Source organism: Macaca nemestrina, chromosome 6 (genome assembly GCF_043159975.1).
Source record: "Macaca nemestrina isolate mMacNem1 chromosome 6, mMacNem.hap1, whole genome shotgun sequence".
Classification (NCBI taxonomy): Eukaryota; Metazoa; Chordata; class Mammalia; order Primates; family Cercopithecidae; genus Macaca; species Macaca nemestrina.
Genome location: NC_092130.1, coordinates 95,722,403 through 95,735,903, shown reverse-complemented (window position 1 = coordinate 95,735,903; position 13,501 = coordinate 95,722,403). Strand labels below are relative to the sequence as shown.

Below are 13,501 nucleotides of genomic sequence, written 5' to 3'. Positions count from 1 at the left end.
AGCATGGCGATATCCCGTCTCTACTAAAAATGCAAAAACTAGCCGGGCGTGGTGGCGGGCACCTGTAATCTCAGCTACTTGGGAGGCTGAGGCAGAAGAATCGCTTGAATCCGGGAGGCAGAGGTTGCAGTGAGCTGAGATCGCACCATTGCACTCCAGCCTGGGCGACAAGAGCCAAACTCCTTCGCAAAAAACAAAACAAAAAAACAAATACGAAGCGAGCACCAACGATGTACCAGGCAATGAGGATACAATAAACTTACACAATTATTATGTAATTACAAATGTGAAAAGTGTCATAAGAAAGCATAGACTGCCATGAGCACACAGTAGGGGATTGGTCCTGTATGGGGGTAGTAGGGGGTTGGAAGGCTTTCTTGAGAATAAAATATTTAAAGCCTTGAAGGGTGAGTAGAAAGTAACTGGAAGAAGAAAAGGAGTACCATACAAAGAGAACAGCAAATGTAAAGGCCTGGAGACGGCAAGGTACACACGGCATTTGAGAAATTGAAGAAAGATCCTATGCACGGTGCTCAAAGGAGATATTGTGCAAGGTGAGGCTAGGGAAGTAGGCAGGGACTTCACAAGGAGTTTGAATTTCATCCTAAAAACAATGGGAAGCGATAGCAGAGTTTAAAGCAGTACAGCAGTAATACGACTTACATTTTCACAAGTTCCGTTCCTACGGCACGGAAAATGGATTTGAGGGAGCTGGGGCAGAATGAATCCCCAGAGCAGCTGCAGAACCACAGGTACCACATGGGACGAGGCAGGAGGTGCCAATAAAGATAAGTGGACAAATATTCAAAAGGCTAAATGAATTGAGCAAACTGTCGAGAGTAGTGGTCCTGGTAAATCGCATTTTTTCACTAGGCACAGCTGGTGGTGGTATGCATTTGGAAACACGCTAAAGAAAATGAGCCGTTTAGGATTCTAGGGTTTTCCTCTTAAAAAGAGAATTTGTTTGGCTACCAAGTGTTAACATTTTAATGCTCAACGAGCACTGAAGAGGGGACACGAGGCACTGCCTCTCACCCAAGACAGCCCCAAAATGTCCTTTTCAGACTTTTATCACAGTGATCCACTCCCACCGCGCCTTTACCTTGCCTCTGCCTGGAATGTCCTTAACTCCCTCCTTGCCGCCAATTTCACCAGATTTTTGTTTTCTTATCCAGTCTCACGGAAGCCTCTCCAGCATCTCCCACCCTACCGATCCTCCCGTCTATCTCGCCTACTACACTGTGAGTTCAGACAGCACGGATTGAACGCTTCATCTTTTTGTCTCGGCGCCCTGCGCATCGCCATCCTATCACTAACCGCGCCGCAAACTCAGCTCAATCTTAACGCCCACGAGCCGCTCCTAAAGACCGCCTGTGATGCCGGAAGTGACGCGCTCTCGGGCACTATGTGCTTCCGGTCTCCAATGCCGCAGGAGGGCGGTCTCTCCTGGCTCGCTAACTCGACTGCTCTGGGCGATTCGTGCGAGGTAAGAAGCTGCGCCGCAGCGCAGTGAGGTGAGGTTCTCAGCCATGAAAACTGCAGGGTGTTGTTCGTTCCCGCTGGCCTGGCGGAACTTGTATGGGAAGCTCGGAGGACAGAAGGCCTAGCCGCTGAGTCCCTGAGCTGGCTGAGCGCGGGCTGCTCGGGCTATGTAGGGGTGTCGGCCTCAGCTGTTGGGCTCTGGCTGCTGAGGGCTGCGCGTCCAGCCGCTCTGGAATCCTCATGAGGGTGGGCAGCCCGGCTCTCCTACTTCATGCTCTTGATAACCCAGAGGCTCCCCCTTCCCACTTACGCGGGGGAAGGATAATCCACTTCGTTTTGAACAGCTTCGGTCCCCACTGGGACAGTCGCATAAACTTCAGCGAAGAGTGCGCTCGTGAAGTGGCAGGAGCCTCTTACACCAATTCATTGGGTCCACCCTTCAGCTTCTGTGGAAGGGATCTTTCTCTTACCAGATGCTGAGACTTGGGGGATTGCGAGGGATGCTGGTCTTAAAAGGTGATGGCTTAGGTCGGGCGCGGTAGCTCACGCCTGTAATCCCAACACTTTGGGAGGTCGAGGCGGGCGGATCTCCTGAGGTCAGGAGTTCGAGACCACCCTGGGCAACATGGTGAAACCCCTTCTCTACTAAAATACAAAAAATTAGCTGCGCGTGGTGGCACACGCCTGTAATCCCAGCTGTTCCGGAGACTGAGGCAAGACAATCGCTTGAGCCCTAGAGGCAGAGGTTGCAGTGAGCCGAGATGGCCCACTGCACTCCAGGTTGGGCTACAGAGTGAGACTCCATCTCAACAGCGACAACAACAACAACAACAAAGGTGGTGGCTTAATACAGCCATGCTTCCCTTAACAACTGGTATAGTTCTGAGAAATGGTTGGGCCGTTTCGTGGTGGGGTGAATATCATAGTGTACTTATACAACAAACCTACACACCTGGGCCATGTGGGATAACCTGTTACTCCTAGACTGCAGACCTGTACAGTATGACTACTGAATACTGTGGGCAGTTCTAAAAGCATGGTAAGTGTGTAAACATAGAAAAGATACTGTAAAAATATGGTATAAAAGAAAGCATGGTACACCTGAATGGGGCACTTAACGCGTGGAGCTTGCAGGGCTGTCGGTAGCTATGAGTGAGTCAGTGAGTGGTATGTGAGTGTGAAGGCCTAGGATATTATTTAGGGTATTACAGTACACTACTGTAGACTTTATAAATGCTGTATGCTTAGTCTAAGTTTATTTAAAAATGTTTAAAGTAATAACCTTAGCTTACTGTGCTTTAACTTTATAAACTTTTAAATTAGTTTTAACTTCTTGACCCTTTTTTTTTTTTTTTTTTTTTTTTTTTTTGAGACGGAGTCTATTCTCTCTGTCTCTCTTTTTTGAGACAGAGTTTTGCTCTTGTCACGCAGGCTGGAGTGCAGTGGCGCAATCTCGGCTCACTGCAACCTCCGCCTCCCGGGTTCAAGCGATTCTCCTGCCTCAGCCTCCCAGGTGGCGCGCGCCTGTAGCCGGGGCTACAGGCGCGCGCCACCACACCCAGCTAATTTTTGTATTTTCAGTAGAGATGGGGTTACACCATGTGTGCCAGGATGGTCTCGATCTCCTGACTTCGTGATCCGCCCTTCTTGGCCTCCCAAAGTGCTGGGATTACAGGCGTGAGCCACTGCACCCAGCCCACTCTTTTGTAATAACACTTAGCTTAAAACGCTAATATGTTGTATAGCTATACAAAAATGTTTTCTTTGTTCCCTTACAGTATTCTATCGCTTTTTCCTGTTAAAATTTTTTTTGTTATTATAAACTGAGACACACACATTATGCCTACACCGGGTCAGGATCATCAGTATCACTCTTTTCTTCCTCCACATCTTATCCTACTGAAAGTAACATGAATGGAGCTGTCTATTCCTATGATAACTGCGTTTTTCTGGAATACTTATAATTATCTAGTATTATGTCAGTACATCATTTTAAGCGCTATGCTTGTATATGACTGGCAGCCCAGTAGGTTTGTTTACACCAGCATTACCACAGACATGAGTAATGTGTTAGACTACAAGTTATGAGGGCTACAAAGTCAATAGGAATTTTTCAGCTGCATTATAATCATCTGAGACCAGTATCATATGTGCAGTCGCTATTGACCTAAATGTTATGTACTATGTGACTGTAGCTGATGAATCTCTGATTATGGCTGAATGTTCTCATTCATTGCAGGAAAAAAAATATCCTCCAAATTACTAGGATGTGAGTGACCAAAACTTTGTTCTGTTTTATGTTGGAGCCAAATAATTAGTGTTAGGATAAATTACTTCTTTAAAGTATGTATGTGCTCTAAAATGAAAAGTATTTCTGAACATTAAAGCATAGATATTAAGAGTATAAAAACAAGATACAGATTTTGGTGTGAAATGTATCTTATGATTCAAATCATAATTTAAATAGAATCGAAGATGATGTGAAATCACTGGGCTGGAAGTCGCTCATACCTTGATTAGTAAGAGAGGAAGCCTGGGATCATCCTGTGCTAGTAAACACTTTTTTATGTTTTACTTATAACTCTGTCAGGAAATTTCAACAAACCTCATATTAAAGGACATGATTTCTGTATACTTAGTAATTTGCTATGCAAACTGTTGCATTGAAATGGCAGACTAAGCAAGACGATTGGGAGAAAGTAGCTGTGGGACTTGAGGAAAATAAACAGGAAAACTGCAGAATGTGGAAGGAATAATTGCATTCATTGTATTACTATCTGATTTATATTTTATGAAACAATTTGATTTCTTAATTTTTCAATTTTAAGCACAACTTTTTTAACTGGTGTGGCAGCTTTTCTGGTAAGTGGTAGATTTATATTAGAAGCATGTCTATGCAGCATATTACAGCATTAAATATGTATATAGATAACTAACTGAAGTAAAAAGTGTTTTAGTAATTAAAAGTTTAACGTATGGGCATATGTGAGATATAGTGATATAGCGTATCTCTTTAGTTTTGCTGTTTTTGTTGTTGATGACTAACTACCCATGCTTGTCTTAAAAATTGATAAGGTACCTCTGATGAAATTATGACCAGGTGGGCCCGAGTTAGTACCACATGTAACAAGAGACCCTTGCCTGCAACATCATGGGAGGACATGAAGAAGGGATCCTTTGAGGGAACAAGCCAAAACCTACCAAAGCATAAACAACTTGAAGCCAATAGGCTATCCCTCAAAAATGATGCATCCCAAGCAAAACATAAAAAGAAAAAGAAAAAGGAGTACTTAAATGAAGATGTGAATGGATTCATGGAATACCTAAGACAGAATTCACAGATGGTTCACAATGGGCAAATTGTAGCAACAGACAGTGAGGAAGTAAGGGAAGAAATTGCAGTTGCTTTAAAGAAAGACAGTCGACGGGAAGGAAGAAGATTAAAAAGACAAGCGGCAAAGAAAAATGCAATGGTGAGAGCATCGCTTCTACCATGTTATTTACTTTATTTAGCTGGAAACTATTCTTATACTCACATACATATATATCTTAGCAGGGTCTGGTTACCATTATGTCCCAGATTCATAGAGCATCATTTTAAGGACTAGTACTTTTTTAGCACATATATGCTAGGCACATGATGTACTGGTTAATTTTCACAACAACACAGCAAAGGTGATGGCATTATTCCCATATTATGGATGGCAAACACTGAAGTGCAGACAGATTAAATAACTTGTGAAAGCCACTTAGCTAGTAGCAGAGGTGAAATTCAAACCCAGCCTGACTTCAAAACCTATGTTATAGACCAGATGTGGTAGCCCATGCCCGTGATCCCAGCACTGTGGGAGGCTGAGGCAGGAGGATCACTTGAGCCCAGGAGTTAAAGACCAGCCAGGGCAACATAGGGAGACCCCATCTCTACCAAAAAAAAAAAAAAAAAAAAATTAGCCAGGTGTGGTGGTATACACCTGTGATCCCAGCTACTACTGCCAGCTGAAGCAGGAGGATTGAGCCTGGGAGGTCAAGGCTACAGTGAACCATGTGATCAACCGCTGCATTTCACTCTGGGTGACAAAACGAGAGTTTGTCTTCCAAAAAACCCAAAACCTGTCCTCACCTTCCAATAGCCCCTTTTTCAAATTAGCATTGAGAAAATGCCAAAATTATGAAGAAGATAAAGTACAACAGATTAAATGTGTGTGGGTCCCTATTACTTGGAAAGGATATTCTTTATCTATGAAATACTGAAGCACAGGAAAGAGGTACATAGGAGTCACACTAGTTAGAGCAGAGTAATAGCAGAATTAAGTCCTTGACACTCCCTAGTCATTGCTTCCTCCCTCCCCCATATTACATTCAGAGGAATGCTGGGGGCAGCAGGTTTCTTTCTGTAATGCCTAGCCCTAGATTTTAAAGTATGTCAGGCAAAGGGGATGAAATACTCACTATAATTATTTCTCTTCTCTAAGTGAGTTTCCCAAGTCTCCTAGCACGCCACTTCATAAGAATGAAGACTTGTTGCTAGTTATACTTTTATTTTTTATTAGTATTACTATATGTAGAGCACTGTTTGCACCAATGCAGGCTTGAAATGTTAACAGCCTCTATAAATGTGTCTTTTGGCTGTTTGCAAGATTAGTCTATGCATTGTTCTATTTGAAGATAATTATTTAGAGATAATACTGATGAAACATTCCTTATGGATAAATTTGGATAGGAAGGATAACATTTCTATTGGTATCAGGATAGAGTTTTGTCTAAGTTAACTATTTTTAAATATTTTAAGTCAGTTTAGTTGACATAGGTAGTATGGTGAATTGCATACCATTTGAAAACATTTACTGTTATGATCTCTTAAGCATTATGTTTGTAATTAAGTGGGGAAGGATATTGTTTTTTAAAAAGGGGAGTGCTATATAAATAGTATATGGCTTGTTGTGACCTGTTGTTAATTTACTTCCTTGCTATTTTTTTTAATACCTTATACTAAGCATCAGTCCTTAAATGCTAATAAACTGATTATGCTATTGGAATTTACAATCAGCGCTTCACAATCCCATCTACATTAAACTTAAGGACCATTCAAAAATGTTGTAGTAAGTGATGATTAGGTTTTAAAGGAGAAGGCTGTGAACTAAGGCAGTAGTCTCAGCTTAATAGAGACCACTTTGACTTCACCAAGAAGCCAAGACTTCCTATGGTGGTGATGCAGGTTTTAGCAGTAGCTTTTCCTGCATTTGTATAATAAATGCAGCTTCTTTTTTTTTGGACCAGCTCATTCTAAATGTACAAGTTACTGAAGAATTTAAAGGGACTCATTCTTTTTCAGTATTTTATTAAGTAGGAAAAAAAGGACAGAGTTGCAAAATAAATGTTTTATTTTGCCGGTTGAATTTGCTTTTTAAAAAAACCTGTGCTTATTTTGAAAAACATAATTAAATGAATATTTATTATCCAAGAAATATATATATCTTTTTCCAGCTTAAATAAAATAGTTTAAATATCTGCCATCTTTGATTATGGTTGATGTTCTCATTTATTGCAGCAAAAAAATTCTTCAAATTTCTGTAAATAACTATTACTCAGTTTTATGTTGGAGCCAAATAATTCATCTCAGAGTAAATTATTCCTTTAAAATGTATTGTGCATATATTCTAAAAATGAAACCTATTTCTGAATATTAAAGAATGTGTATGGCCAGGCGTGGTGGCTCACACCTGTAATACCAGCACTTTTGGGAGGCTGAGGCAGGTGGATCACCAGGTCAGGAGATTGAGACCATCCTGGCCAACATGGTGAAACCCTGTCTCTACTAAGAATACTAGAATTATCTGGGCGTGGTGGCTCGTGCTTGTAATCCCAGCTACTAGGGAGGCTGAGGCAGGAGAATAATTTGAACCCAGGAGGCGGAGGTTGCAGTGAGCCAAGATCACGCCACTGCACTCCAGCCTGCTGACAGCGAGATTCCATCTTTAAAAAAAAAAAAGTGTATTTAGGGTACAAAAACAAGGATATACTTTTTGCTATGAAATATATCTTATGGTTTGAATCGTAACTTGAATGGAAACATTTGACCCAAATTCATTCAATTATGTGAACTTAAAAAAAAATATTAATTTTTTAAAAATTTTGAGTACATAATTATACACAAATACAAATTTTGAGTGATAATTTTTATAGCCACTGCCCATTTCCTATAGAAAAACGCCATTTTTCTACTGCAGACATTCCAGTTATAAAATGAATAGTCCATATTTGCTCAATTCATTTAAGCAATTGCCTTCTACAAAGCCACATATATAACATTGTTCCTGAGATTGATAGATTTATCGATTGAGGTTTTCAGCAGCAATGAAACCCTCTGATGGAAAGGACATCTCATTGTTTAGGAATGTATGAAACCTTTTTTCTACAAATAAAATATTGAGATTTCAGAAAAAGAGCTAAATAAGATGAGAAATGTTTTAAATGTTTTTGATAACAAGAATTAATAAAGTCACTGGTATAGTTTTGCAGTGTGCCAACCCACATTTTGTTTTCCCAGGTGTGTTTCCATTGTAGAAAACCTGGTCATGGAATTGCAGATTGCCCTGCCGCCCTTGAAAATCAAGACATGGGCACTGGGATATGTTACAGGTGTGGGTCCACAGAGCATGAAATAACCAAGTGTAAGGCTAAAGTAGACCCAGCTCTTGGTATGTGTTTCTTTCAGTTTTTTGCTTTGTTCATGGGGAAAGCCAATAAATAGCACCCTGGGTATATTTTTAACACAATTTGTTAAGAGTGTGCCACTTAGTATTTGGAAATCATATGAGATTAAATTTTAAGTTATGTAAAAATATTTTTTATTCAGTGTTAATGTGAATTTTATGACTTGCCATATGTATTGTCAACTGAATAGGAACTGTTGATTTTTACAGGCGAATTTCCTTTTGCAAAATGTTTTGTTTGTGGAGAAATGGGGCACCTGTCTAGATCTTGTCCGGATAATCCCAAAGGCCTCTATGCTGATGGTAAGTACTGTTATCCTCATATAGCAGAAATGGTGAGTTATCGTGCAGTTGTGATTTAGTTTACACTCAATCAGTTATTGAATAAATTCTTGAATAAACTGCAAAACCTTGAGAATTACATTATTTTTATCAAGTGCTATTATATGTACTGGGCTTTTTGTGCAGTTTCACTTCATATGTTAATAAAACAAATCAGAAAAAACTAAGGTGTGTATTTCCAACTGTGCTTGCTTCATCATTTGTGAGACTATTATACATTTCTACTTTTAGACATAACAGAAGCAGAGGGATTATATTTATCTCAAGCTAATATGAGGTTTTTAAAATCGTATTATATATTCAGCCTCAGCCAGCATACCATTTTGGTGGAAGGGTGGGTACACATGATTCAATACCGTAGTAATGTTTGCTTCTGAATTTTTTTTCTTAGTTATTTGTCTGGCATGGGATTATGTAGCTTTTTTCTCTTTAACTTGGGTAATTAAGGTTCACACAGTAAAGTCTATGCAGTCTAAAGCTTTAAGGAGGAGGCTGTTATCTGTTGATGTGATGGCTGGTGCCATCAGGCTCTAGACATTTCTTGTGTCGTGTCCTGGGTGTCCCCCTGGAGAAGTCCAGTGAAAAGCGTAGCTTTTGGAGTTGGTCAGACTTGGGTTATAGTGCCAGCACTGCCACTCACTAGCTCGGGGGCTTTGGCCGACTTAGCAAACTCGATCTCAGTTTCCTCAGCTATAGAATGGAGCTGATAAAACTATATTTTATTGATTCTAAGATGCACAGTTTTTCAATTTTAATCTCTTGGAAATCAGAATGTATCTTACCATTGGTGGGTCCCACATAATTGACAGCTGTTTTTCTTTCTGAGAGGTATGTGCAATAATGATACATCTTATAATCAACGGTGTCTTAGAGTTGATGAATTATGGTATTTGCCTAAAGAGTTTTTAAAAAGATTAAAGTGTATTATTCAAGTGCTTCTTTTTCACTATGGCATATAAAGAGGCCAGGGCCTGAAAAATGCTCAGGTGCATTTCAGTTTTGAGCTTATAAAAATGGGTAGTTAACATGACGAGTGAACAAAAATGGCTTTCACTGGTCTACCAAAGTGACTAGATGTAAAAAAAAAAAAAAAAAGAATGCAGCAAGGAGAGTAGATCCCATAGATGTGAAAATATGGCCAGATTAGCCTGTGTGTACTTTGATTTTATAACTTGTAATCTTTTGTTTACAATAAGGGGCTTTCTGTGACTTGTTTTAATTTAGAACACTTTGGTAGCAATAGACACATTGGATACATTTTTGTATGGTACATTTGATGTATATAGAATTAGTACTTTGTTTTTAAGAGGTAAAGCATTATGTTGGGGGAAAAGTAGGGTGGGTTTCCAAATTTGCATTTTTTATATTGAAAATAAAGTCAAGATTTGGGGAAAAAAGAAAATTCAGCCAGATTTGTATCTTTGTATCTGATTAGGTCATTTTTCTAAGTCACTTAACATTTCGAGCATGATCAAGATAATGCTTGACCATTAAGCAACAGTGTTTGATCATTAAGTGAAAGACTTATTTTAGAAAGCACGTGTGTTGTGATTCACAATTCTGAAATGTTTAAAGTAGGCAGATGGGCATTTTTATAGGGTTAGGGTGCCTGGCCAATGGAAGGCACTGAAACAAAAATTAACTTTATTTCTTTTGTAAATGCTTACCCCCATCTGATCTGTACAGTAGAATAGTAGTTTCTAATCTGTTTTGGGGCCATTGACGGAGAATCTGACATGCTATTCAGGAAAGAGCATCTGCTTACTTTTATTTACAGGTCCAAGGGTTCACAGACTTGACTGTCTAAGCATTAAGATCCAGGCTTCTGTGCAATAGCTCTTGAACAAGTGCCTTCCATCATAACTCATTTCTCTTTCCTACTTCTCAAGGCCAGGTGCAAGAAGCAGTGGGTGGGTACAATTTACTGCCCTGTGAGGTTAAAAGGAATGGAGAATGAATTCGTAATAGGAATAGTGGCACCTCCCTATGTTCCTGGTCTAGCTACCTTTACAACTGACAAGGTTGTGAGGATCCAGTAAGATGTGAAAGTGCTTTGAGATGTTAAAAACCCCATGTAAGTATGAGATGGTATTCAGTGGCTTTGCTCTTTCAATAGGTGGCGGCTGCAAACTTTGTGGCTCTGTGGAACATTTAAAGAAAGATTGCCCTGAAAGTCAGAATTCAGGTGAGATCTCTGGGCCTCTACTTAGAAGGGGTGAGATTAATATTTCTCTGCGTTTTATTCTGCACTTATTATGAATAACTCTTTGGGATGCTAATGATTTTAAGACCTGTTTTCCTACTGTAGCAATCACTTAATCTCTGTCAGCAACAGACACACATCGTACTGAGTAACGGAATAGGTGGGGAAAAAAGTGGCCAGTAAGCCTTAGGGGACCCTGACTTTATAAGACATCTTATTCATAAGCATTTATATTTGCTAACTAATGAATTTAATATAATAGAGCCAATTCTGTTACTTAAGAAAAATATGAATTCACTAAGAGAAAATAAAAAATATGAAATAACTTTCCATAGTTTTAATATTGAGTGTCCTCATGTATGCTTTGCTTTGTATGTACCTAAAAGATTCAGAGTTGATTGCAGAAACTACCAAAAATATTAAAAATGTGTTATCCATACAGAATCTGGCTATTTCCTTCCTGATGAAATACCAGCCTTATTCATCAAAAACTTCAGAGATGTTCACTATACCTATGGCAGACTTTTGAGGAAGTGGAGATCATTATTACATTAGTTTGCCTGGACTAGAATGATGATAATCCTGTGTGAAGGCAGGCAAGAAGACAGTAGGATAGCCCAGCAGTACTTCTTATGGAAAGAGCACATTTCTTTTTATTTCACATAGTCACAACACTACACAAATAAGTCTGCTCATTCTTACTTCCTATCCCTAACATTTAAATTTGAAAACCAAGAGTTCTTATTTACAAGCTTGTCTAGAAGATAGTCTTTAGTACATTGTAGGCAGTGAGATTGAAATGATGAAGTGGAATTTGAATTCTCCCTCCTGGGAGGATTGCCACTTCCCAAATGACAAGACTGACAAGCAGATGTTGTATAATTTCACAGGTAGAATCTTATGCATTTGAAACTGATGCTTCATAAGCCTTGCTGTTTACAGACTCTTGGAATTCATTGACTCTGTAATGATGAACTCTGGGAAAGAATGAAAGAGCTTTCTCATCAATTCGTGCATTGCAAAGTAGTTGCTACATTTCCCTAATTGGGATGAGAAATTGCCTGTGGTACTCTGAAATCAAGGGTTATAATCAATTACAGAATTGCTCACTTTCCTTTAGTGATGGAGTCTTCCCTCCTTGTGATTATTCATGTCAAAATGAGTTCCTTTCCAAAACCAGTAACAATTTGAGTGGATGCATTTGATTACTGTTTTTCTCATATTCTGATTTTTCTATTCCTTTACAGAGCGAATGGTCACAGTTGGTCGCTGGGCAAAGGGAATGAGTGCAGACTATGAAGAAATTTTGGATGCACCTAAACCACAAAAACCCAAAACAAAAATACCTAAAGTTGTTAATTTTTGATAACAACTAGCACTATCATTAGTTACCACCTCATCGTTACTTTCTAAACCAGGCCCACTTCACGAGTTAGAGTTGAGCTCCCTTGTAGCCAGGACTATACTGTAGATATCACTATGATCTGGGTGTGGTCGAAAACAATTTTGTTTATTCTGTCCATCAAATTGTACTTCTACTACTATTTGGAGAAAATTGAAGAAAAGAATAAGATGATTAAATGGATTATCTAAAAGAACATATTTTAAGAGACAGAACTTAGACATAACCAAGTAGTTGTATACCTGATTGTAACAATCATCTTTTATAAAAGCAAAATTATGCATAAATGTAAAACACTCCTAAACAAAGGGTACAAATGAATTTTTGGTTATATCATTTTCTTGGCTCAAAGTATCAATTTATTATTATAATAGAAATTTATAAGTTGCTAGAAAGTCTCTGTTTTTAAAATATGGAATAAAAATGCATTTTCTATTGCTTGTTTTTCTGAATACTTGATTCTTGATTGAAATAGCCATTGTTCGTTAATATCCATGTAACAATCCCTTTGGAAACAAGATTTTTTATGAATCCTAGATGAGAATAAACAGGGATTTGGTTTTTGTTTTAGTTTTGACATAAAGGATTACAAGTTACTAAAGTTAAAATTGAAATACGTCAATTTAACAGCAGGTCTTTTTTGCCCTTGATTTTCAAGAGAAATTCTAGCCAAAAATCAGTTTTCGTTACTTAACCAGAATGACGGCACATAACAGATTGTATAATAAACTTAATAGCATTTTGTTCACATGTTTTAGATGAGTCAGAGTGAGAGGGAAATATCACCATAATAGAGTTAGAACACTAATCAGAGACCCATTAGCTTCTTTGTTTGATTTGATGAATTCATGCATACTTAATACATATATTTCACAAGGCTTAACACTACCATTGTACTGTATAATGGAATGACTCTAGTGGTTTTGTGTTTCATTTCAAATTTTACCTGATTGAATCCATTTGTAACTAAAGGAAACAGCTGTGATTAGTTACTGATGCCTCAAAAGCAAAATATTTACCAAATAAGAAAAGAAACACTTTTCTCTGTTTTCATATCTGCACAACTCTACAGTTCTAGTCTTAATAGGAGCTGTTCTTTTATTTCAGTGTGAGAGGAAAACATGATGACAGAATACTGCTCAGCATCCCGGAGCTTAAGGAAATGAGTGCCATTTAGAAGGAATTGCACAAGCCATGCAGCTGGAAAAGGACAGTAATGCTGCCTTAGTCATCTCGTCTGAACACACCCAGATTTATTTCACCTGTCCCATCAGGAGCAGAAGGCTTTGTAGAGTCTCAGCCTGTCAGCTGAAAGTTAGGTCTAATGCTTTTTGTAGTCTTCAGTGCAAAGATGTTGAT

At 38.8% G+C, this 13,501-nt stretch overlaps 1 protein-coding gene across 4 annotated transcripts; it reads left to right on the top strand.

Moving 5' to 3' along the window:
* The first annotated feature begins 1,352 nt into the window (after positions 1-1,352).
* On the top strand, positions 1,353-12,580 carry LOC105475063 (zinc finger CCHC-type containing 9). 4 transcript variants are annotated; one of them, XM_011730016.2, is made up of 6 exons: positions 1,353-1,486; positions 4,558-4,955; positions 8,030-8,180; positions 8,406-8,498; positions 10,654-10,722; positions 11,988-12,580. In XM_011730016.2, exons 2-6 carry the CDS (start codon positions 4,575-4,577, stop codon positions 12,104-12,106), a joined length of 813 nt encoding a protein of 270 aa, XP_011728318.1. In that variant the 5' UTR covers positions 1,353-1,486; positions 4,558-4,574; the 3' UTR covers positions 12,107-12,580. The 4 variants fall into 4 exon arrangements, with proteins under 4 accessions (XP_011728318.1, XP_011728317.1, XP_011728319.1 ...); XM_011730015.3 differs by having other exon boundaries at positions 1,362-1,486; positions 4,583-4,955; XM_011730017.2 differs by having other exon boundaries at positions 1,451-1,514.
* The last annotated feature ends 921 nt before the right edge of the window (positions 12,581-13,501 follow it).